General features: G+C 45.0%; 1 protein-coding gene across 1 annotated transcript; it reads right to left on the minus strand.

Moving 5' to 3' along the window:
• Positions 1 to 229: 229 nt before the first annotated feature.
• Positions 230 to 13,064, minus strand: Dhodh (dihydroorotate dehydrogenase (quinone)). The gene is made up of 9 exons (XM_003471955.5): positions 12,904 to 13,064; positions 11,174 to 11,386; positions 9,086 to 9,285; positions 7,202 to 7,284; positions 3,421 to 3,608; positions 2,612 to 2,725; positions 1,636 to 1,789; positions 1,314 to 1,473; positions 230 to 850 (listed from the first exon to the last, which is right to left on the minus strand). The coding sequence occupies exons 1-9, from the start codon at positions 12,922 to 12,924 to the stop codon at positions 796 to 798; spliced, it is 1,188 nt and encodes a 395-aa protein (XP_003472003.1). The 5' UTR covers positions 12,925 to 13,064; the 3' UTR covers positions 230 to 795.
• Between the last annotated feature and the right edge of the window lie 10,127 nt (positions 13,065 to 23,191).

Raw genomic sequence — 23,191 nt, forward strand, 5'->3', positions numbered from 1 at the left:
GGAAATGAGACTGTAAGGGGAAAAAAAGTAGTTACTGCTGGAGAGTGAAATTAGGAGAGACAGAAATTCACACTTTAGGAGTATCATTACTATTTCAATGGTCAAAAAGAATGCATACCAATTTTATAATTTAAAAAAATGAGGTCAGTATGCATAGGAGACACACACCAAAGCATTTGGGGTAAAGGATCATAGTACTTGTAACTCAGCTTCAAATGCACCAGCAACAATAGGTAACAAATATATATTTTATCTACATCACATGATACAGAGGACAGACACTGAGAAAGCAGCTGTGGAAAACGCAACCAGCATATCAAAGTGAAAGTATGTGGAATTTCTCCGAGCTAGTCTTACAACTTATGTCTGTATTTGAAATATCTTCAAAATAAAATTAAAATCTTAATAAAGTCCAGATGGCAGTCAGATTGTGGGAGGCCACTGCAGGGCCAAGGAACACAGATCTCAAAGGACCTGCAGGGTCTGAGCGAAACCCTGGCCCTCCAGAAAGGGGTTAAACCCAGTTTTAAATGGCTTTATTTCTTCCAGGGTCCTTACAATGGTGAAGGAACCCAGGATCTGGATCCAGAAAGAACTGTGAACATCGCTTATGGTCTGATCAAGTGACGGAAGAAAGCCTCCATTGATGCTGGCAACCCCCTCGATCGGCCCCCAGTCCAGCCACGCCTGTTTGGGGGTGCAGCTTGAGGCAGAGCCCTCCGCTCCTGACCCAGCAACACGGCTCGCCTGAGTTCCTGGGAAGGTTCCAGACCCGACTACCGGAAGACGATGTCCTCACCTCTGATGATCCGCTCCAATGGCATCTGTGACTCTGCTAAAACCCTGCTCTCTGGAAAGAGAGAAAGCAAAGAGTTCCAGCAAAGATAGAGACAGAGCCTGCTCATCCAGGAACCCCAAGTTCACTCAAACACACGCACCACCCTCTCAAGTGGCCTCCCCACCCCAGAACACAGCATGCCCTCTCCCACGTCCACCCAGCTCTGCAGAGGAAGGGACCAAGTCTCGGTACGAACTGCTCCCTGACATAGAGTCGGCATGACTTAATTAACTGCTCCACTCCTCCAGGATCCCTCAGGCCACTGACCCCTGAATGAATGGACAGCCCTGCCTGTCCACACTACAGCCTGGGGTTTAATTCTGTACTCCCTCAGGACTTCTTATTCTTTGTCACAGGGTAACCAAGTCTCTCCCCTCTGCACTTAAGGTAACCCTCCCTTTCTTTCTGAGTGAGCAATAGAGTGATGAACAGCATCCCTCTGACTTCTGCTGCAAGCCCCACATGCCCCACTCACTTCAAGAGGGCCTCCAGCTCCCGCTTGACCCTGCCCACCACGGGCGGCCCCCCGTAGGTGAGAGCTGTGTACAGCTGCACCAGCGAAGCCCCCGCCTGGATCTTCTCCAGCGCATCCTGCCCGCTGCTCACACCGCCAACCCCGATGATGGGGATTCTACCTGCAGAGACACAGAGCAGCACCATGAAGGTACCATAAGACCCGAGACCTTGGTCTGGCTTCGGCCTCACAGCAACCCAGAAGATGAGGGAAGAGTGAATGCCCCTGCCAGCCAGGAGTCTGAGCCACGCACAGGGGAAGACACAGACAGCAGAGGCCTTGCCTTGGGTCAGTGCATACATCTCTCGGATGGTCTCAGTTGATAAACTGCGGAGGGGCCTCCCGCTCAGCCCTCCTGTCTCAGAGCGCAGGGCACCCTGAAGGCCATCAGGGCGACTCACTGTAGTGTTCGTCACAATCAATCCATCGATGCCCAACTGCAGCGGGAGACAGAAAGAGCTCTGAGGGACACAGAGGAGCTTCTTGAGAAGTCTGAGGCAGCCTCCAGGACAGGGCCACAGATACAGCCCCCGAGCAAGAGCTACCCAGGCCTCACTTCTCATTTTGAACAAGTGTCAGAATGAGCCTCTGTGTGACACAGTAGCCATCACACACCGCCACCCACGACATTCTGCAAGAAGAGTGTTTGAGTCTTAAAACAATCTGCTTTAACAGTGTCTTGCTGAGGGCCCCAGGTAATAATAAATGGAAGAAACAGTATTTTGAACCCAGGGAGCTGGGCGTGGCATTGCACTCTGGTAATCCCAGCACTCGGGAGGCAGGAGGATCACTGCAAATTTGAGGCCAACCTGGGCTACACAGTGAGCTCGAGGCCAGCCTGAACTACCTTGCAAGACGGTGTCTCAAATAGGAAAGAAAGAGAGAGAGAGAAAGAAACAATTGAATCCAGGCCTGAAGAGCCCAGTGTGTTTCCACTATTCTCCAGCAGAGGCCTGCTGTGCAGATCAGCTAGAGATAGGGAGACTTGACAATACCCAGGCTCAGCTGAGGCTGGCCAGAGACACAGCACAAGCTGTAAATCTCTTGCTGAACACCAGCAAAGGGGGAGACAGAGGCTTGGAAAAAGACTTCAAACATCGACTCAGTCGCTTTTTACCATGGATGAATTAGGTGATGAAGGACACCCAACCAGCCTCTGCAGTCACAGAGAAGGTCACTAATCATGCTGTTCAGGGCCAACCCTGTGGGCCAGATGGATAATGAAAGGCACCCCATGCCTGGGCTGGCCCCAGTCGGACCTCTCTCACCACACCAGCGATGTCCTCCTTGTCCTGGGCTGTGAGGTCAGGGGCGATCTTCACCAGCACCGCCGGCTTCTGCGCTCTCTGCAAGGCGTCCCTCTCCTGCAGCACCTAAGACAACACAAATGGGGACCACCGGGTCATCACCTAGCAGCACAGCTGAGACCGGACGCTGCAGCCAGTGCTTCATACAGCCTCATACTAAGGCCTGATCGATTTCCTCTCCTCAGGGACCAATGCTCAGGTACGAATCTGGTTCTGTTCTTCATCAGGTATCCACTGGGATCAGCTAATGTAAAGATCCTGACTCTTTTGTTTTATTTTTTGAGTCAGGGTCTCACTATGTAGCCCAAGTGGGCCTCAAACTCCAGCAATTCCCTTGCCTTAGCCCCCGCAAGTGCTAGGATTATAGGCGTGTATCACCATGCCTGGCAGGATTCTGACTTTTATTCCTAAAGACCCTAGGGCTATTACAAGCCCTGTGTGATGAAAAGCCACTCAATTCTGTACCGTGCCAGGATCTAGGCACAGAGAAGTAAACAAGACAGATGTGCCCCGTTCTCATGGACCTTACAGCTTAACAGCAGGGACAGACAACTGAGCAAGTAATTCCTACTGCACACAATCAGCGCTGTGCGAGGGCTCAAAGGGTGCTTCGCTTGGGAAGGCACAGCGAGGGCTCCTAACTGGTTCAAGTAGGAGGGACAGCTTCTCCCTGGGGACATCCAAGCTGTGCCCCAGAGAAGGAACACGCTGGGGAGTGAACAGGCTGGAGGAATAGGACACAGAGAAGGTGTAAGGCCCACCTTGGTCAGCAGGCGGCGCAGCTCAGCCTTTCCTTGCAGGGAGCGCAGCCCGGGGGTGTTGGGACTGGACACATTCACCACCAGGTAGTCAGCCAGGGGGCCCAGGACCCGAATCCCCTCTGCGTAGTCCGCGGCAGCATCCACCGACGTTTTATTCTTCCCCAGGTTTATTCCCAGCGGCAGCCCATCTGTAAAGAGCACTTATCAGATTCCGCCCCACACCACTTCCGGTGCAACTTTCTAAGGGCCGCTTCTGCCTCAGCAGCTGTGAACTTTCTACAGCTGATGACTGCCGTACCGTGCCCCCTCTGAGGCCAAAACACAGCTCTCATCTTTCTATGGCAAAGTATGAGCAACTATAAGGATGTTTTAATGCACTCTACCCTTCTCAATTTTTTTAACCTTTTCAATTTTTAAAAATTAAATGGAAAAATCAGGAATGCAGATACTTGATTTTAAAAAGCGGGAGTTGGGGCTGGGAATTTAGCTCAGCGGCATAAGCGCCTGCCTTGCAAGTGTGCGGTCGTGAGTTTGATCCCTGGTACCGATAAAAAACGAAAAAGACAAAAAAAAAAAAGTGTGTGTACACTTTAGGAAAAAGCGGGGGTTGGAGTATGGTCCAGGGGTAGAGAGTGTGCTTGTTAGCCTGAATGAGGCTCTAAGTTTGAGCCCCTGCCTTAAAAAAAAAAAAAAAAAGCAGATGTCGTAAATCTACTAAAAGTGAAAGGAGACTGTCCTGCCTGCATCCCAGATCACTCGCAGGAGGCAACCTGAATCTCAAAGGGTGCATACGGGTCTAGGCTGGGTGTGCAATGGTGAAAATAAAGTAAAAAGTAAAGAAAAAGTACAAAATACTGGAAAGTATTTCCAAAGATCGTGACTAAAATATACACGAATAGTTGTTTATTTATTAGCACATGTGTGCACACATCATGTTTGTGCTTCTTGGGAGAAGTCAGTGCATACACACATCTCAGTTGCTTTTTCATCTTCTGCCTTTCCCTGCCTCCTCCATCCTTTAATCCCTCCTTCTCCCCTTTCTTTTTAAAACTATACTTATTTTATAATTTATAATTTCAGTTCTGTGAAAAAAAGGGACACCTCTTTTAAGTCAGGATAGCACTGGCTACCCCTGCGCTCTGAGCATAACTATTCCCGTTCCTCTCTCAGAAGTGTCCAAACCATTTGCACCATCAGTGACACAAATAACAGATACTTTCCTTAAAAGTACATGACTATCAACTGACTTGAATTTTGAGCCTCTAAAATAATATTAAAATAACATATTTTACGTGGGTATGATAGTGCACACCTGTAATCCCAGCACTTTGGAGGCCGAGGCAGGAGGATCACCATGAGTTCAAGGCTAACCTGACCTACAGAGCAAGACCCCGTCTCAAAAATAAATAAATAAATAAATAAATAAATAATACATTTTCAGAAACATGCTATGCAAGAAAGGAGCTGTCTGTATGTGGCTGCTCCTGAGATACTATCCTATCTGCAAAGGCCAAGGGCACATCGGTGGTACAGCTGCTACCTCTAACCAATGATTGGAAATAGACCTAGAATACCAAGTTTATGGTTGGTCCCCCAAGCCTCATGCAGTCATGGAAGCAGCTGAGTCTAGTGTTTGTGATTGGTTTGTTGTCCAGCACCGAGCTTGGCTGTGTGAGCACTGTACCCGCCCAGGGGCCAGGATGTAGCATACAATGTAAGAGAGGGAAGGAGGTATGCTTTTTTTTTTTATTTTATTTTTTATTTTTTGCTGCTTGCAGCCGCCATGAACAGCTGACATTTAGCCATAGCTACCCTGCCTTGCAGCCAGCTGAATATGGACTAAAACTTCCAAAAACTGTAAGATAAATAAACCTTTCCTTCCTTCACTTTGTCAGCTATTTTGTCTCAACAATGAGAAAAGTAACCAAGACACCAAATAATTCCATAGCACGTCAGGCCAGTGACAATCAGAGAACATCCAGTTCCATAGCCCTCTTCCACACAGCCTGAATCACACTTTTTTTTCTTTTGTTTTTTGAGAAAGGGCGACAAGGTCTCACTATGTAGTGTAGGCTGGCCCTGAACTTACTATGTAACCTAGACTAGCGATCCTTCTGCTTTAGCCTCCCCAGCACTAGAATTACAGGCACACACCACCACACCTGGCTATTAGTTTTAAAGGAGGACGGATTTGTGCTGCTAATTTCCTGCCGAGGGTTAAGGGGGACTGGAATCCAGTCAGGCTAAGTTGTACAGCAAGGTCTCCACAATTCCCACATCTAGCACCCATCAATCACGGTCATGATCAGCTCCCATCCTGCACCATGCAGACTTTCATGTGGCAACTAAAGCTTTCATTAGTGATCATCTGCCCAAGATGGGCAACAAGATTCTAGAGTTAGGTGCTGCTGTGTTACTCTTCCCCAAATGTCACTTCGTCACCTCGTGCTTCTTGGCACGGTGCTAAGAGGCTCCCGGCTGCTGGCAGACACCCATGTACAGAGCACAGCTGCAGGACTCTGGCCCTCTCCAATGAACGTGAAGGCAGACTGCGGGTGGGGCCAGGGATTTAGCTCAGCGGCCTAAGCGCCTGCCTGGCAAGCACAAGGTCGTGAGTTCAATCCCCAGTACCAAAAAAAGAAAAAAAAAAGACAGACTGGAGGTGAGAGGGGTGTCAGGGAGGGCTAGGGATACCGCTGGTACACAGGGACCTGTGGACACCGAAAAGGCATGAGGCTGGAGAGCCTCGTACACCACAGAAGTCATACCATGTCCTTTAAAGTCCCCGGATGGGAAGGTCTCCTCAGAGCAGGGTCTGCGTCTCCCAAAGACAGGTGTTTCCCAACAGGGCCAATTCTGAAATTGTTACAGGCCGCAGCCCTTTCTACCTCACTTCCTGAACAAATGCAAGAGTTACAGGCTTCCTCATCCTGCTCCCAGATCTCCCAGTACTGAGGCCTACAGAGGAAGACTCTCCTGGGCTGTGGCTCCCCACGGGGCCCTTGGGGAGCCGTGGTCAGAGTGACAACAAAGCAGAGCCTCAGGGAACAAACGTAAGGGTCGCCAAGGCAGCCTTCAGAAGCACACGCGGTTTCTGGAGGTCCTGCAGGGTACTTCCAAATCCCAGACAGGGAAGACCAACTTGACTTTTCCTTTGTGTGTGTGTGCTCCAGGAGGGGTTGGTGGTGGTGGTGATGGCGGTACCAGAGATTGAACCCCAGGCCTTCACACTGAGCTACATCCCATCCTTTTATTTATGTATTTATTTATTTATTTTTAATTTTGAGGCAGGGACTCACTAAGTTGATAAGTTGTCCCGGGTGGGCTGGAACTTGCAATCCTCCTGCCTCGGCCTCCCAGAATGATGGCATTATAAGTGTAAGCCATTGTGCCCAACTCAACTTCTTCTCTAGCCTATTAGGTGCCTACTAACTCTTCTAGAATAATAGATGTTATTTACACGATGGACAAAGGGCAGAAGGACAGGACAAGAAAAGATGACACCTGGCTCCCACTCACACCCCACCTGTCCACCAGGATGTAGACGAGCTCTCTGCTTTGCTTAAATCCAAGCTTCCCTACTTATAACACAGTGCGGCTTACATGCAAGGCCTTGCTCAAATGCAAGATTCTGTTAGAATCCTGGAGATGGTGACGGAACAGGGAAAAGAGCCTGAGGCTCCCAGTGGCCTCTTCCGACTGCTCAGCGGTGTTTCTTTCCCAGTGTTTCACCACCTTTCCTCTACTGGCCGCAGAAAGCCCACCCCAGGCTCCCCTTTACCTGCCGTGAGCCTGGTCTGCCTCTGCTGCCTGGCCCGTAACCTGCGCTCCACCGCCAAGAGCCCCTGGCTGTTGAATCCGCACCTGGGCACACAAGCCAGAGGGAGGGCGAGATTAGAAGGCCGCAGTCTGGAAACAGCACCACAGCCACTTCCACCAGACTCACAGATTTGAAAAACAAGCAAAAGTCGTTTCTTTGACCTCCAAGATCTAAACATTGCTGGGAACTTGTCAGCATACCTTTCAGCATAAAGAGAAAGAATAAAATGTGTAAGCCAGCTGCTGGCCAGCGGATGCTGGAAACAACCCAGCAGGATGACGGTGCCCCTTGCCTGGCGGTGCCTGCTCCAAGGTGCTGTCTGGGAAGCTCACAGCTTCTACCTCTTTAGGGTGCCACACACTCCTCCTGGGGGCCACCCCGCCACCCCATTTCCCCAGCCTTTCTGCCTATTAAAATCATCCCTTCTTCCCAGCCTGGCTCAGTTGCTCCTCTCCTCCTCCTCCCCCTCCTCCTCATGTAAGCTCCAGTCACAGCAGATCCTCATCCCGTGACATCCAGAGCCCCCTGTACCCAGCTTTCCCCTGGCTCAGAATCTACCAACATGCTTACATTCCTATGGGGGGTTAGAATCTTCTTGAAGACCAGAGTCCGGTCTTACCACTGGACACCCACAAAGGCAGGGACTTCATCTCTCTTCCCTGTCTTCCCCAGATCTCCCGTAGGTTGGTGACCTAGTGACACCCCCTTCCTGTTCATTTGTTGGAAAAATGTTGATGACTCAAAGCTTCCCAGGTCTTGCTAACAACCGAAGCATGATATGGAACCAGGTGTGGCCACTAAGATGTGGGTGACGTGGACTAGTTTCTGAGAAGTGCACCCCTCCTGCCCTTTTCCCTTTCTGCTCTTGGATGTCCACATGAGGATGCAGTGCTTGCAGATGGGATGGCCATCCTGCAAACAGCAACGGAAGACAGAAGCTGGCAGTCCTGCCTCATGGCCACCGAACTGCCCACTCAACATTATGAGAAGAAAATAAAAAGAAAAGCCTGCCGTCTGAGCCCCTCTGTTACTTGCAGCCAGGAGCAGCGGAACAGGTGAAGTGGCAGACGAGTTTGGTATTAGTAGCGTATTTATTCAGCGCCTACCACACGGCACTTGGAACAAGGAGACTGAACACTCCAAGTGCCCAAGAGCAAAGCTCTCTGTCCCATACCACTCATCTAAAAGATCCTGTCCCTGAAACTGGACAGAAGCTGCAGCAGAAGTGCTATGTCAGTCTCCCAGAACGTCACTGTCACTGCCAGCCCCAAAGACACCTGCCAGCACCTCCCCAAAGAGGCCCTCCAACCCTGTGATCAAAAACTAGGAACTTCTTCACCTTCTGGGTTTGCTGTAATAAAAAAATCACCCAAGATGATAAAAAATAAGTTTTATACCACCTAGAAGGTCTTCTCTTCCTAAAAGCAGCAGTATACATTGAATAGTAGATTCTCCCATTTATTATTGGACAGCAAGGGCTGCTGGCCACATATGCTTCTCAGCCCTCAAAGTGTGGCTGGTCCACCTCGAAGGCCTGGAAGTGAAGGGCACCCCAGCGTCGTAAACTGTGAAGTGCAACAAGCTGCAGCTGTGCCCAAGCTCCCCAAATATCATCCCTGTGACTGCAACACAGGTACATAGCTCTCCAAGCTTCAGTGCACCTACGGGTTAAACTGAATTAGCAACACCTGCTTTCCCAGGGACGCAGGAGAATCCTTGCCTGGCACCCAGTAGATGCTCAGTGGAGTTCACAAACATTCCAAGTAACAGAAAAGTGTTCACATCCTAGAGAGGGAACACCAAGGTCTGACAGCCCAGCAGGGCTCACACCGGGCCATGACCCACCTGTTAATGACAGCTTTGTCCTCGGGGAGGCGGAAGATTCTGGGCCTGGGGTTTCCTTCTTGAGGCTGGGGAGTCACGCTTCCTACCTCAACAAAGCCAAAACCCAGCTTAAAAAGGCCATCCACAGCTTCTCCGTGCTTGTCAAATCCTGCAGCAATTCCCACTGGGTTTCGGAACTTATGGCCCAAGACGTTCACTTGCTGGGAAGAAGGAGACAAAGTCAGGTACACGGAGCTGTAGTGCAGTTTCTCAAAGCGTGGTTTCCAGCGTGTGACCTCAGGACTCCCTGGGAGCTGGCTAACCATCCCACGTGTACAGGCTCAGAATCTATTTGGCGCCGTGCTCTCCAGGTGGGGCTAAGGCCTGCTGGGATCTGAAATCAGAGTGAGAGGAAACTCCCCTTTCCCCCACGGGGTGAACAGAAGCAGGCACTGTGTTCTGCAATTGTGATAAGAATCGGAGCTTTCGGTCCACCAGCGTAGGCAGCTGAGAGGCTCACTGGTTCCAGCCCTTAGGGCATGAAACCCTGAAGCCAGGGAGCAGCAAGACGCACTAATCAGCCCCATCTGAGGAACACACCGCTCCAGCTGGGGCTCTGGGGCTACGAGCCCAGACAGTCCTCCCCAGGCAACATGGGGAGCAGGAGGAAGGGCGGCTCGGCCAGGCAGGGTGCAGGACTGGCTCCAGCAGCCTCAGGGAAGATGAGGGGCATCTTCTAGAGTTCAGCCACCTGCCCTGAAAGCAGGAGGCGGGGAAGGCACTTCAAGAGGGAGCCCCACAGTGAAGGTGAGTGTGTGTGTGAGAGGCGGGAGGGCGCTGCCCTCACCCCCTCCTTAAGGGGACCCTAGGTGGCTTTCAGGGTGGCCTCAGACATTAGGGTTAAACTGGTCTGGCAGGAGGCAGAGCATTTGCTGCTCCAAAAGTTTGAATCATGGGAGATTCAAACCACAGCCAAGGTGGTGAACCAAGGATTTAGGGATGTGGTGGAAAGCTCAAGCTAGAAAGGCGAGCTGGGGGGAACATCAAGAGCCCTGGCTGTCAGTTAAGGGGGTGGGAATGCTGGTCTGAGCCTGGCTGGCGTCCCACCTACTCAGGAGGCTGAGGTAGGAGGTTTGCTTGAGCCCAGGAGTTATTTGTTTTGTTTTTGTGGTGCTGGGGACCGAACACAGGGCCTTACACTTGTAAGGCAAGAGCTCTACCATTTAGCCACATCCCCAGTCCAGGAGTCTGACACCAGCTTTGGTAACATAACAAAACCACACCTCCAAAACCGGTGAGGCCACCATCTACAGGAGCAGCTACAGGTGTGGACCATGCAGTTGTGTGCAGGGCACACAACAGGTGACCTTACTGCTCAAAATTGGTGGGGCTGGGGTATGAAAAGGATCCTCAGGTGTGGTCGGGAGCAGACACTGCAGCAAAGAGCCCTTTAATTCAGATCTTTTAATCCCAAGGAAGTCTGAGTGCTGCTTGCTCCATTTTCATGTTTGTCATCCTGCCATCCCCTGTAAGCAGTGTCCCAAAAGGAAACTGCCAGGTCTTGTGTGTGCACCCAGATCCTGAGAGGACATGCATCTTCTGTTTGGTTCATGAGTCACCAGCAGTGGCAGTCCGTGAGGCCACGAGTGTGCAGCGTGTGGCTGACTTAGACGCGGCTGAGCCTGGTGACACACAGCTGCCTCCCCACAATGTCCCCCACTTTGGGCACAGGAGAGCACGGAGCCTCCTGTGACCTCAGGAGGGCAAGACAGTGGCCTAGGCTGGATGCCAGAGCCAGACTCCCTGAGGGGGAGTCCTGTTCCATCACTTCCTAGCTGTGTGACTGGGCGAATCACTGTATTATTGTGCCTCCTAATTTGTAGACGGGGATCATTTAGGACCCACTTCATGGAGTTGCTGTGAGGATGAAGGATAAAGTCCATGAGGGTTATATAGTTGCTAATATGTTACTATGAGTCATATGTAATAACTGCTCAGATTGAGCTCCAGATTCCCTCCGCTAACCTAAGACTCTGGTTTTCAAAAGGTCAGTCCCAGCTGAGAACTGTTAGAGGACTTGACCTTTGCCATGGTTCCAAGAGGACCTACCAGCATGTCAGAGTCCTGAAAGGTGGGTCGAGGAAGGAGCCCCAGGGAGGTGACACGAACAGCCAGCCTGTGAGCTGACTCCCCATCCAGCAGCCCCTGCAGAGCTGGCATCAAGTATTCGGCATAGAAATGCTCATCCCCTGTGGCTGTCAGGTAGGAGGCAAAGAGAAGTCCTCCACCCCCCAGAATGACCACAGCATCCAGGGCCCGCTTCTGAAAAAAAAAAAAAGAGCCTGTTAGGAGCCCCACCAGGCCAGGCTGTAGCACCAGCCCAAGCTCCTTGCATCTAGGTGCAGACAGACTAAAGGACCTGCCATACAAGGTGACACAGCCCCACTTCGGCTGCCAATCAACTCCATTTCCAGTCCCACTCACACTGCGGCCTGGACAGAGGCTGTGTCTACACTGCTTGCCCTGGGTCTGCAGAGAAGGGAAGACTTTCTTTACATTGCCAAGGTTTTCAAGAGAGGAAGTACTGGCCCTAGATGACATGGGGGATTTTTACTGGTCACAGTGACCAACAAAATAATGCTAACAGATTTAATGTGCAAGATTAAGTAGTCAGATGTTTTTCTTTGCTTAAGGATTCAGACAACACAGCTGAATTGTTCCATGTCTTCCAAGATCTTTGAACATGCTGTCATTAATGTGGGTAGAAAATAGTCTGTTTAATTATCTGAGTCAAAAGGCAAACTATATTTCACCACATATGACTTTTCACGTTGTTTTCATACACAGACTGTCCCAAGAACAGTTATTGCCAGGTATGGTAGCAAATGCCTGTAATCCCAGCACTTGGGAGGCTGAGGCAGGAGAATCACTTTGAGTTCAAGGCCAGCCTGAACTACATAGCAAGACCCTATCTCAAAAAAAAAAAAAAAAAAAAAAAAAAACCACTTGCTAAGCTCAAAGATGGGCAAAGAGACCCGGTCCCTGCCCTTATAATGAATGCAATCTCAAGAGACAGACAAAATCAGTGATCATGCAAACATAGCCATGACAATCCAATGGTATGAAGGAAAAAAGTAGGTATTGGTATAATGCAACAAATCTCAAAGGAAAGAAAAGCCTTTAAGTGACTTAATCCTAATGGTCAGGATAAACACGAGTTAACTAGGCAGTAGGACGTGATAAAGGATCTCTTGGTGACAGAATAGAATGAGAAGCTTCCAGGGAATAGGGCAATAGAGAAAGTTAGTTTAGAATTTAGGAACACTCGGCTTAAAACGAGGCAGGAAAAACCGGCGAGGATCTTGGCCAGAATATTTCTCTAAAATGAAGTGATCTGAATTGTCTTTAAGGATGCCTCCAACTGTTCATGTAGGCCAAACATTTCGCCACCTCTGAGACTGGAGGAACGCCCCGTGCTAATTAACAAACATTAAGCACCAGTAAAGCACTGGTCCGCAGGACACAACCATCTCAGAGAGGATCCCGCGCATACAGTAGCTAGGCAGCATACAGGTAGGCGGACAAGTGTCCACTAAGGCTCCTGCACTAAGCTCAGCACCGAGTGACCCACGTGCACTTTACACAGATCTATCCAAGTGCACGTGTAAAATGCACAAGTGTAAATTTGAAAGCTGCCCCTCAGAAGACGCACGAGCGTTCCAAGGGGCCAGGCCCTCGCAGTCCCCTTCCCTCCACACCCTGTCTGGACTAGCATCTACTCTGCCCCAGTTAGGACTCTGCTCCACAGCCACCGCCGCAACCCCCACTTCTAAACTCACTCGGAGATGTGTCCACGACATGCTGCGGCCGCCACAGGGCCAGCCTCTCTAGCTCACCGCAGACAGCAGCACCTCCCCGCCAGCCGCCAACCCACCAATGGGCGGAAAGGAGGGTGGAGCGAGTGCGTCCGTCGGGAGCTGAGGGAGGTTCCAATTGGATGCTGGTGCGCCTGCGTGCTCCCTTAGGCCACGCCTCTTCCGCCCGTCAGTGTCCCAAAATCCTCTAGTTGCTAGTGGCAGTCCTAAGTTGCTGCGTAGGAAAGCAGTTTGCATCCTAGTTGTTGTAATGCAGTTTTTGCGGGTTGGTTTGTTTTATTAGTGCACGTTTGCAGTACATATCGTGGAGAGTTAGCCCACGTACGTAACACATCCGAGGTGTTTATTCCCTACACCTCGCCTTTCTCAGCTCCTTACAATTCCTCATCTCGTCTATTTACAAAAGCTCTATTTTCATCATTGTTTCAGTTCTTTTTCAATCCTCATTCCTCTGACCTCTGCCTACGTCTCTTGCCTCTCTATTGTTTTAAAAAGAGATTTCCCTACTTCCTATTTATCAAGTATATATTTTTTTAGTTTCTCATGTAAGAAACCAGGTGGTATTTAAGCTGCTGTGTCTGATTTATTTCACTTAATATTATGGTCTCAAGGTGCATCCATTTACCTACTAATGCCTCAAGTTTATCTTTGCTGCAGAATAGTACTTCACTGTGTACATACACTTTCTGTATCCATTCATCCGTTGATGGGAATGTCGGCTCCAAGATTTAGCTATTATAAATTGTGCTTCTGTAGGCGTAGGTATGCATGTGTCACTGTAACATGATGACTTTAACTCTCAGAAAGATAACTAGAAGAGGGATAGCTGGATTAAATGGAATTTCTACTTTTAGTTTTTTGAGGCATCTCAGCACTGATGTCCGTAGTGGTTATACTAGTTCACATCCTTGTCTATAATGTAAAAGGGTTCCTTTCCCTCCACGGCCTTCTAGCATTTGTTATTCTTTGATTCGTTTGTTTATCTGTTTATTGTTTTCTTGGTGGTTTTGTTTTGTTTGTACCAGAGATCGAATTTGCAACGTCACACTTGCCAGGCAGGCGCTTATGCCATAAACTAAATCCCCAGCCCTGTTTTCTTGTTTTTGAGACAAAGTTTCCTTATGTAATTCACACTGGCCTTGAACTCACCGGTAGCTCAGGCTGGGTTCAAATTCATGGCAATCTTTCTGCCTCAGCCTCTAGGGTCCTGGGATTAAAGGTGTGCACCACCACACCTGGCGGTATTCTTGGTTTCTTGACGACTGTTACTCTTGCTGGAATAAGATGGCATCTGGATATTATTTTAGTTTGCATTCCTGTCATAGCCAGCAATGTTAAATATATTTTCATGTGTTTATTGGCCATTTGTACTTCTGCGAAGTATCCATTCACTTCAGTTGCCTATCCTTTCAATACATGCTTTGTATTTTTATTTATTTATTTATTTATTTATTTGGCATCAGGGATTGAACTCACAACCTCAAACTTTTTAGGTGGGCACTTAAGCCAGCCCTATCTTTTCAACTGGATGTTTTATTTTGAGAAAGTATAATGTTTAAAAGATTCTTTATGTAATCTATATGTTAGTCCTCTGAGCAATACCTGGCAAAAATTTTCTCATTCTATTGATTCTCTTCACTCTTTGTTGGTTGTTTCCTTTGCTGTGCTGGAACTTTTTAATTTGAGGTGATCCTAGTTGTTGATTCTTGGTACTATTTCTTGTGCTATTGGAGTTCTGTTCAGAAAGTCTGTGCTTAAACCTGTATCTTTAAGAGTCTTACCTTTTTTGCGTCCAGTATATTATTTTAACATTTAGATCTTTGATCACTTAGATTTTAGCTCAGTACCTAGTAAGATATGGGACTAGACTCTATCTTCTGTATGCAAATATCCAATTTTTTCCTCCCACTATTTATTAAAAAGTCTATCTTTCTTCTAGAGTCCACTTTGTTAAAGATCAAATAGACAAATGAGCCTAGGGTTGTTTCTGCTTCCTCTATTTTGTTTCGTTGATCTACAAGCCTGTTTTTATGCCACTGCTGTGCTGTTCTAATCACAGCTTTTACAGCATAATTTGAAATCTGAGATTGTGATGCCTTCTGCTTGTGTGACCCAGGATTGCTTTTGCTATTCCGGGTTTCTCTGGTTTCATATGAATTTTAGGAGTATTTCCTCTAGATCTGTGAAGAATGATGTTGGTATTTTGATTGGAATTGCATTAAATTACATATCAGTTTTGGAATTATAACCATTTTGATTTAATGGTTCTGCCTATTCAGGAACAGGGAATATCTTTCCCTTTCGGGTTGTCCTCCTCAATTTCCTTTTTCAGAGCAATGTAATTTAGGCATTTAATTTTTCTTGATGCTATTGTAAAATGGTGGTGTTTTTCTAATTTCTTTCACATTGAGTTCATCATTAGGGATGCGATTGATGTTTTGCGTGTAGAAATGTTACTAATTTTGTGTTTATTTTTGTATCCTAAGTTGATGAATTTGGTGATTAATTCTGAATACCTTTTGGTGGGATTTTTGGTTGTAAAAGTACAGGGTCGTGTCATCCACAAATAATACTTTTACTCCATTCTTTCCTGGAGGCCGCTCACCTTGATCCTTCGCAATTTCTGTATTTTGAACCGTCTTTGATCCCTGGGATGAAACCTACTTGACCATAATGTATGATTCTTTTTTTTCTTTTTGCTTTGTTGCCATCTGTTTTCCCAGTACCTTGTTGAGGATATTTGTGTCTGTGTTCTTCACAGAAACTGGTCTATAGTTCTCTTTAGTTGGATCTTTGTATTAGGGTCAGTGCATGGAAGCTTCCAAGGATGATTTGGGGAGTACTCAGTCCCTCTCCATTTCATTATAGAGGGATATTTTTTGGGTGTATTTAACATTAGATCTTCTCTGAAACTCTTGTAGAACTCTGAAGTGAATCCATAAGGTCCTGGGATATTCTTGGTTGTTTTTATTTTTTTAATAACTGCTTCAATTTTATTGCATATTATTGGACTACTGGGATTTTTAAGTCTCCTTGGTTCAATTCTGTTAATTCATATCTCAGAATCTCCATTTCTTCAGAGTTCTCCAAATTTTTAATGTACAGATTTGTGTGAAGTTTGTGCTAATAATCTTCTGGATTTCAGCAGTGTCTCTTATAATTTCACCTTTTTCATTTCTAATAACATTATATATTTTCTTTCCTTTTTGTAAGACCAGCTAAGGGTTTATTTTGTTCTTTCAAGCAAACAGCTCTTTGATTCACTGATTCTTTGTATTTTAGTCTCCTTTTCATTGATTTCTGCTCTGGTCTTTATAATTTCCTTCCTTTTATAAACTCTGGCTTTGGATTGATCTTGTTTTTCTAGACCTTGAGTTGCATCATTAGGTTATTTACTTGGACTCATTCCATTTTTCTGAAACAGAAATTCATAGCTGTAAACTCCCACCATAGGACTGTTATCATTGTGTCTGGTAAGTTCTGATATGTTGCGTTGGTGTTATCATTCAGTTCTAGGAACCATCTTATTTTTCGCTTAATTTCTTCTGTGACTCATTGATTATTCAAGAGTATGTTGTTTAATTTTCATATATTTGCATAATTTCTGTGTTTTATTTCACCATTGATTTCTAGTTTCATTGCACTGTGATCTAACAGTGTTCTCAGGATACTTTCCATTCTTTTACATTTAGTTTAGCATGATTTGTTGGCTAGTATGTAGCCTATTTTGGAGAAGGGTACCATGTGCTGCTAAAAAGAATGTGTATTCTGCTGTTGTGGTGGTTGTGAGGTGGAACATTCCAGGTATCTATTAAGTCCATTTATTCAAAGCTTTGGTTCAACTCTAACATTTCTGGGTGTTAGCTGATCTATTTGTGATAGCATGGTATTAACACCCCCACTACAATGCTATTGATGTTTATCTGATCTTCATGTTCTTTATTGTCTGTTTTATGAAGTTGGATTCTGTATTTTGGTGCAGATGTGTTTATAAGTGTCTCTTCTTATGGAATAGTTCTATTAACCAGTGTATACTTGTTTGCCTCTTTTTATTACCTTTGGTTTAAAACCCATTTCATCTGAAAATAGGATAATTACTCCTGCTTGTTTTCAGACTCCTATTGCATGGAATATTGTTTCTTTTTTAATTTTTAGTTTATGAATTTCTTTTTTAATTAAATGTGTTTCCTGTATACAGCCTATGGTAGGATTTTTGTTTCTTGTTCCATTCTGTTAATCTGTGTTTTGATTGGCAAACTAAGACCATTCATTTTGAGATAACTGATAGATGTTAACTTATTCCCATCATTGTTTAATTTTTACCTGGTATATTCACTTTATTGGACATTTAGACATTGTTAACATCATTTGGTCTCTTTCTAGGATATCATTGAGAACTTTTTGGTGTGTTGGTTTGGTGGTGATGAACATTTTTGGTGTTCTTTACCTTAGAAATATCTTATTTCTGCATTAATTTTGAAAGATAATTTTGCAGGATATATCAGTCTGGGCTTTCAGTTCTTTTGTTTTAGGGCTTGAATACTTCATTGTAGTTCTCCTGGCCTTTCAGGTTTGTGTTGAGATGTCTGCTGTAATTCTGAGGGGGTTTTCTTTATAAGTCATCATTAATTTTTTTTTTTTCGTTTTGAGACAGGGTCTCACTGTGCAGGTCAGGCTGGTCTTGGGCTCAATTTGTAGCCTAGGCTGGTCTCGAACTGTCAACAATCCTGCCTCAAGCTCCCGAGTGCTGGGATTAGTCATCATTAATTTCTCTAACAGATTTTAAGATTCTGTTTTTGTATAGATTTCTGGTATTTTAATTATGTGTGGAGTGTTTTTTTTCCTTCATATCATAGCTACTTTGGGTTCTATGTGCATCACTTATCTGTATGTTAAATTCTATTTCCATATCTATAAGGTTTTCTGGAACTTCTGAAAACAGGTTTTTCACACTTTGTGCTATCTTATAATTTTTCACTAATTCCAATTACTCATTAAGTTAGTCTTCTCTCATTTAGCAGCTATTTGATACATTTTTCATATTACTTTGTTTTTAAGGTAGTTCTCATTAACTGATCACTAACCACAGCTCTGTCTTCTAGATTAGACTCTGTCTTTATACTGATCACGTCTGTGGTCCATGCTTTCAATTGTATTTTTGATCTTCTGAATTTCTGTGTAGAAGCTTTTTTATAGACTACCATTCTGTTCTGTATAGGTCATTTATGCATTGCATCTCTTTCTTTAGCTCTGCTAGATTTTTATTAGTGTCAATAGACTCACTGATTGTTTCATTAGGATCATTGTTTAGTTTTATCTTTTTTGAATTTTTCAAGCACCCTACTGATGTTATTTGTTACCTCCACTGATGTCTTTCAGACATTTCTGTTGGATGGCTTTTGATTTCCTCCTCCTTTAAACTCTCTGACTTGGTTTTGAGAAGAGTTAGGAGCTTTGTGAGATATTTCATTGCCTTGTCCCCTTGTAGCTCTATTTTTTGTTGTTTGTTTTCATATAGTGGATAGCTTTGTTGCAGGGATGACCTCTGGGCATGACTGACTATTGACCATTTACTTGTGTCCCAGGGTCCAGCTACCTCCATTCATTTGGGAAAGGAAGTTGCAGCTTATTTTCCTCAGTACCCAGTTCTTCAGGAATGGACCACAGTATTGCTTAAGTCACCCAAAGAAATCCAGATACTGGATACAGAGAAAACCAACGACAGCAAGAACCATGCCATCTTGGCTATGCAGTAGCGACAATAGCATCAAATATAAACTAGATACGGACCAACCCTAAGAATCACCTTAGCCAAAGCAAAGAGATCTGTTTTAGTGTAGACACTAGTTAACCCAGACACTGTCCTACCGTATATCAGACATGAGCCTCCACTGGATGTAGGCCACAGTGGAGGAGCTGAAGCAAACCACCTTACTCAATGCCATCACAGTCGCATCCTGTCATGGTTTATGTTTGTGTCCCCCAGGCCTCATGAGTTTGCATTGTTCATTTGTGATGGTTCATTGTATAGTGCTTGGATTGATGGTGTCAGTGCTCCACCCACATAGGGGTGGAGCCAGGATGTGATGTAATGGCAGGAAGAAGGTGTGTCTTTCTCTTTGCTGGTTTGAGTTTTCTGTTGGCAGCCGCCATGAACTGCAGCCCAGCCATGCCTGCCTGTCTTGGAGCCAACTGAGTGTGGACTGAAACCTCCAAAAACTGTAAGAAATAAACCTTTCCTTTCCCAACTTGGGCTTCAGGTATTTTGTCTCAGCGATGAGCATAAAGTAACTAAGACACATCCAGACGCCTCTGAAGGTTACACCCAGCCAACTGGCCTTCCACCACAGAACACAGGCCTTGCGATCTCCCTGGCCTTGACTTGAGCTTCTCAAGCAGTCTGTGTCTACTCTCACCTTCTCTGCCTCCCAGCTGTCTCCCATGTAGGAATGAAACTCTCCTGCAGAGTGTTGGTCTTGTCTTGACTGAGAGGTTGGTCATTTGGCTGTCACCTCTGCAGCCTGTGTTGAGGAGAACGAGGTGCAGAGCGGCTAGGAAGTGGAAGTTTGACCACGGTGGGGCTATTTCTTCCTCCTCCTACAAAGGGTGTAAGGCAGCCAGCTGGCCAGGCAGACAGGCAAATTGTCTTCAGTCTTGCAGGCTTGAATCTGCATGTCTGTGGGGAACTAAGCTCTGGGTGAAGAAGGAGGCTTCCAAGGGCCCCTGAAGTGCGGAGCAGAAGATCTATAGAAGAGCTGAAGTCATACCCAGGAGGCTTTCAGACCTGTGCCTGGCAGTCCCTGCCTTCTGCTTCCCTGTGCTGTGCTTGGCACGGGGGCAAATGACAGCCTGAGCACGCCAAATGGCCGTCTTTTTGCCAGGACTACATTGTAATTTCTTTGGGCCCCTTCCTCAAAACAAAATCAAGAATTTTATAGGTATTTGGGACTCTAAAAGAAAAAAGTCATATACATCTAACAGACTACATTGTATGCCATAAATATAATTTCTAGTTGTCAATTTGATAAGGTATTTTTTGGGAGGGTGTCTTTTTTGAGAAAGAATTTCATTATACAGTTCAGGCTGGTCTTAAACTCATAGCCCAGGCTGGCCTCTAACTCCCAGCAATCCTCCTGCCTTAGCCTCCCAGCGCTGGAATTATAGGCATGAGCCACCATGCTAAGCTTACTTGTCAGTTTGGAAAATGAGTTATTGCTGTGTTGATATGAAAATGAATATATTATTATGCATAAGCTTTTTTCCTTTTCTACTCCAGGTCCAGTTTTCCTTCAGGTTTTAAAAGAAAACACTCTGTGGAGCCCTGCGCAATGTTAGGAGGCCTAGCCCTTTTGCCTAAGGCATAAAGGAGCTCTGTTTATGCCTTGCAATTCTGGTGCAACAGATGGGAACAGTATTCTTTAGATAGTGTTTCTAATCTAGGCCCTGGGGTGCAGCCCTGTTAGAGTGTTAGATACCACAGTGAGTTCTGCTGACCTTGAATATCATTTATAGTCCTCGTGTTCCAATGAAGAATTTTGAAATTTAAAAAAGGATTGAAATCTCTTATCTGCCAAGGTTCCCGGCTATTGGAGAAAGCTTCTGTGGGTTTACTGTCAACGGCAATAATCACACCCACAGTTCAGAGACTACACACCATGTGACTTTTGGCCCTGTGCATTGTTAGCTGCTGTTTTATCAGCTGAAATAGCTGGGGTGTTGTCGTAGCAGAAATTAGAGCAGAAACACCGTGAGCCAATCATTTTTTAACTTCATCAGTTATATTACAGAATCAAATTGGAATAAACTCATAGCTCCAGTGATAGTTTCTACTGCAATAATTCACATTAGCCATTTGAGTCTGTATACAATAAAAGCTTGTCAACCTGTCTTGTTTTATGCTTGAGTAAGTTAATATATTATGATTTTGTTGGTAAGCATAAATTTTTATCTTGGAAAAAAACTACTTGTATGTTGATTTAGTTTTTAAGCATGCTTTTACCGGTTTTATCACTTAAATCTTCTGCTAGAGTATTTGTATTCTAGATAAAGCGTTAATAAAACAGTAGCAAGAGGGTCAAAATCAGCTAGAACATTTAGATATTTGAATTGACTTTCAGAAATTCCATCAACACTGTGTTTCATTTAAAAACACGTGAAGCTGGGTGTGTAACTCATCACACAGCGCCTGCCTGCATGAGGCTCTGAGTTTGTTTCCAGGTACAAAAACAAAACAAAACATCTGAGACCTTGGTGCATACCTGTAATCCCAGCACTTGGGAGGCCGAGGCAGGGTGATCACTGTGAATTCAAGGCCAGCCTAGGCTACATAGTGACTTCAAGGTCTGCACTAACAGTGAGAACCTGTCTCCACCTAAATAAACCCCTGAGACTAAAGTGTGTGTTCTGTACTTATGTGTCTGAAGATGTTTTCAGTCTGTCACTCTGCAAGCCTTGGAAATGAAAGCCTCCTCCACCCAAATGTGTTATTAAGAGCTAACACTTGTGCTTAGGCACTTCGGATAAACCATACTCTATCCCAGCATATAAGACAGCCCCATTTTCTGGTTAGTGTTCCCCTACTGTCCGACCAAGTGCCTGCTGCATGTACACACAAACGCTTTTCAACCTCCCACCTCTGCATTTACTCACACAACTTCCCGGACATCCCGCTCAGTGGTGTGAATATGGCCATCCGATGTGCTCGGCTCAAATGCGGCAAGTAATTTCCTACTCATCTGGACCCTCACTGCATGTGAGCTGTTCCTCTGTGGGGACACTTTTCAGTTACAAATGACAATTATGTCATTTCTTCCCTAATTAGACCTCTGAAAGATGTGTTCATGATATTGTGTTGTTGTTGTTGTTGTTTTTGTTTTGTTTTGTTTTTTAATTTTATTTAAGGAGAAAAAAAGCAGAGAAAGAGTACAAGTAATACAGATTTACAGAAAAAAATAAACAGTAGGAAATCACTAGTTAATGGATTACATATTGTCATCCTAGAAATAATTGTTCAAGTTACAAAATTAAAGCTTGTAAAGTGGACATTCCAACCGTGAGACTGCAAACAGTTCTGTTCAATGATCCAATAAAACTCAGTGATATCATTTTCTATCTTATACACTTAAATATACATGCAGTTATATCGTTTAGAGCACTTTCTTTTCCTCTCTTTTGTACAATGACAATTATACATTTTGGGTTTTGTTGCTCCCCCAGTTCTTATTATTTTTTTGGAAGGGAGTAGAACCAAATGTAACCTAACAGAACAGAGTCAATCAAATCAAAAGGGTGGACATAATAGATAATGTAAAAGCATAATACAAGGTGATCAATAATGGGTACCATAATGCCTCCCGCTATCTCTAATAGAATTGCCTATATCATCAGTCACAATGAAATTGAACAAAACAGCAAAGAACAAAACTGACAAAACCAAAACATTGGAGACATTATAGGTCTTCAAAAGTAGATAAAAGTCAACGAGAGTGGGCGTCATAATGAATCTCACTACCTTCACAGCTGTTGCCTAAACTTTCGAACCTGGTACTATCAAGCAAAACAGAATAGGGGGACATCAGTCAAAAACAAGATGGTGAGAGTAATACAGGACTTTAAATCAAGATAATGGAAAGTTAAAGTGGGTTACTATAATATATCCTGCTATTTTTTATTTATTTTTCCTTTAATTAAAAGGATAAAAATAAAAAAGTAAATAATGAAGTGGAGATTGAGATAAAAGAGGGCATAACAGCAAAACAGCGCAGATCAAAACATAACCATTTAAGCAGAATAGTGTTTCACCACAAGATAATCCTGACATAAAAGTAGTTACCATATTGTCTCTTTCCTTGAAATCTTTGAGTATAAATTCGTATACTGTAGCATCAAATATATCAAAACAATGTAAAACCATTTAAGAGAATGACAGCATTACAGGGTATTTAGAATCAACTAACAGAAAATGAACAATGGTTTTTGTATAATCTCCTTGTCTTTAAAAGTTTTTGCTTATACTATCGTACATAATAAAATCCAATAAGATACAACCTGTTTAGACCAATGGAGACAGAAGAACAAAAGCTTGATGAGACTTCAAAACAAGATGATACTAAATCAGTATTCCCTATTAAGACGTCATTTTCTTCAAAATAGCTGTTCCTATCATCCAATCTTCTCTGCCTCTTTTCTGTTGAGCTCTTTTTCTGTCATTAGTTGTCAGTTTGTCTTCTTCATTTTGTTTTCTGCTCCATTC

The sequence above is a fragment of the Cavia porcellus genome, unplaced genomic scaffold (assembly GCF_034190915.1).
Source record: "Cavia porcellus strain 051 isolate PalLab524CR breed Dunkin Hartley unplaced genomic scaffold, mCavPor4.1 scaffold_4, whole genome shotgun sequence".
Lineage (NCBI taxonomy): Eukaryota > Metazoa > Chordata > Mammalia > Rodentia > Caviidae > Cavia > Cavia porcellus.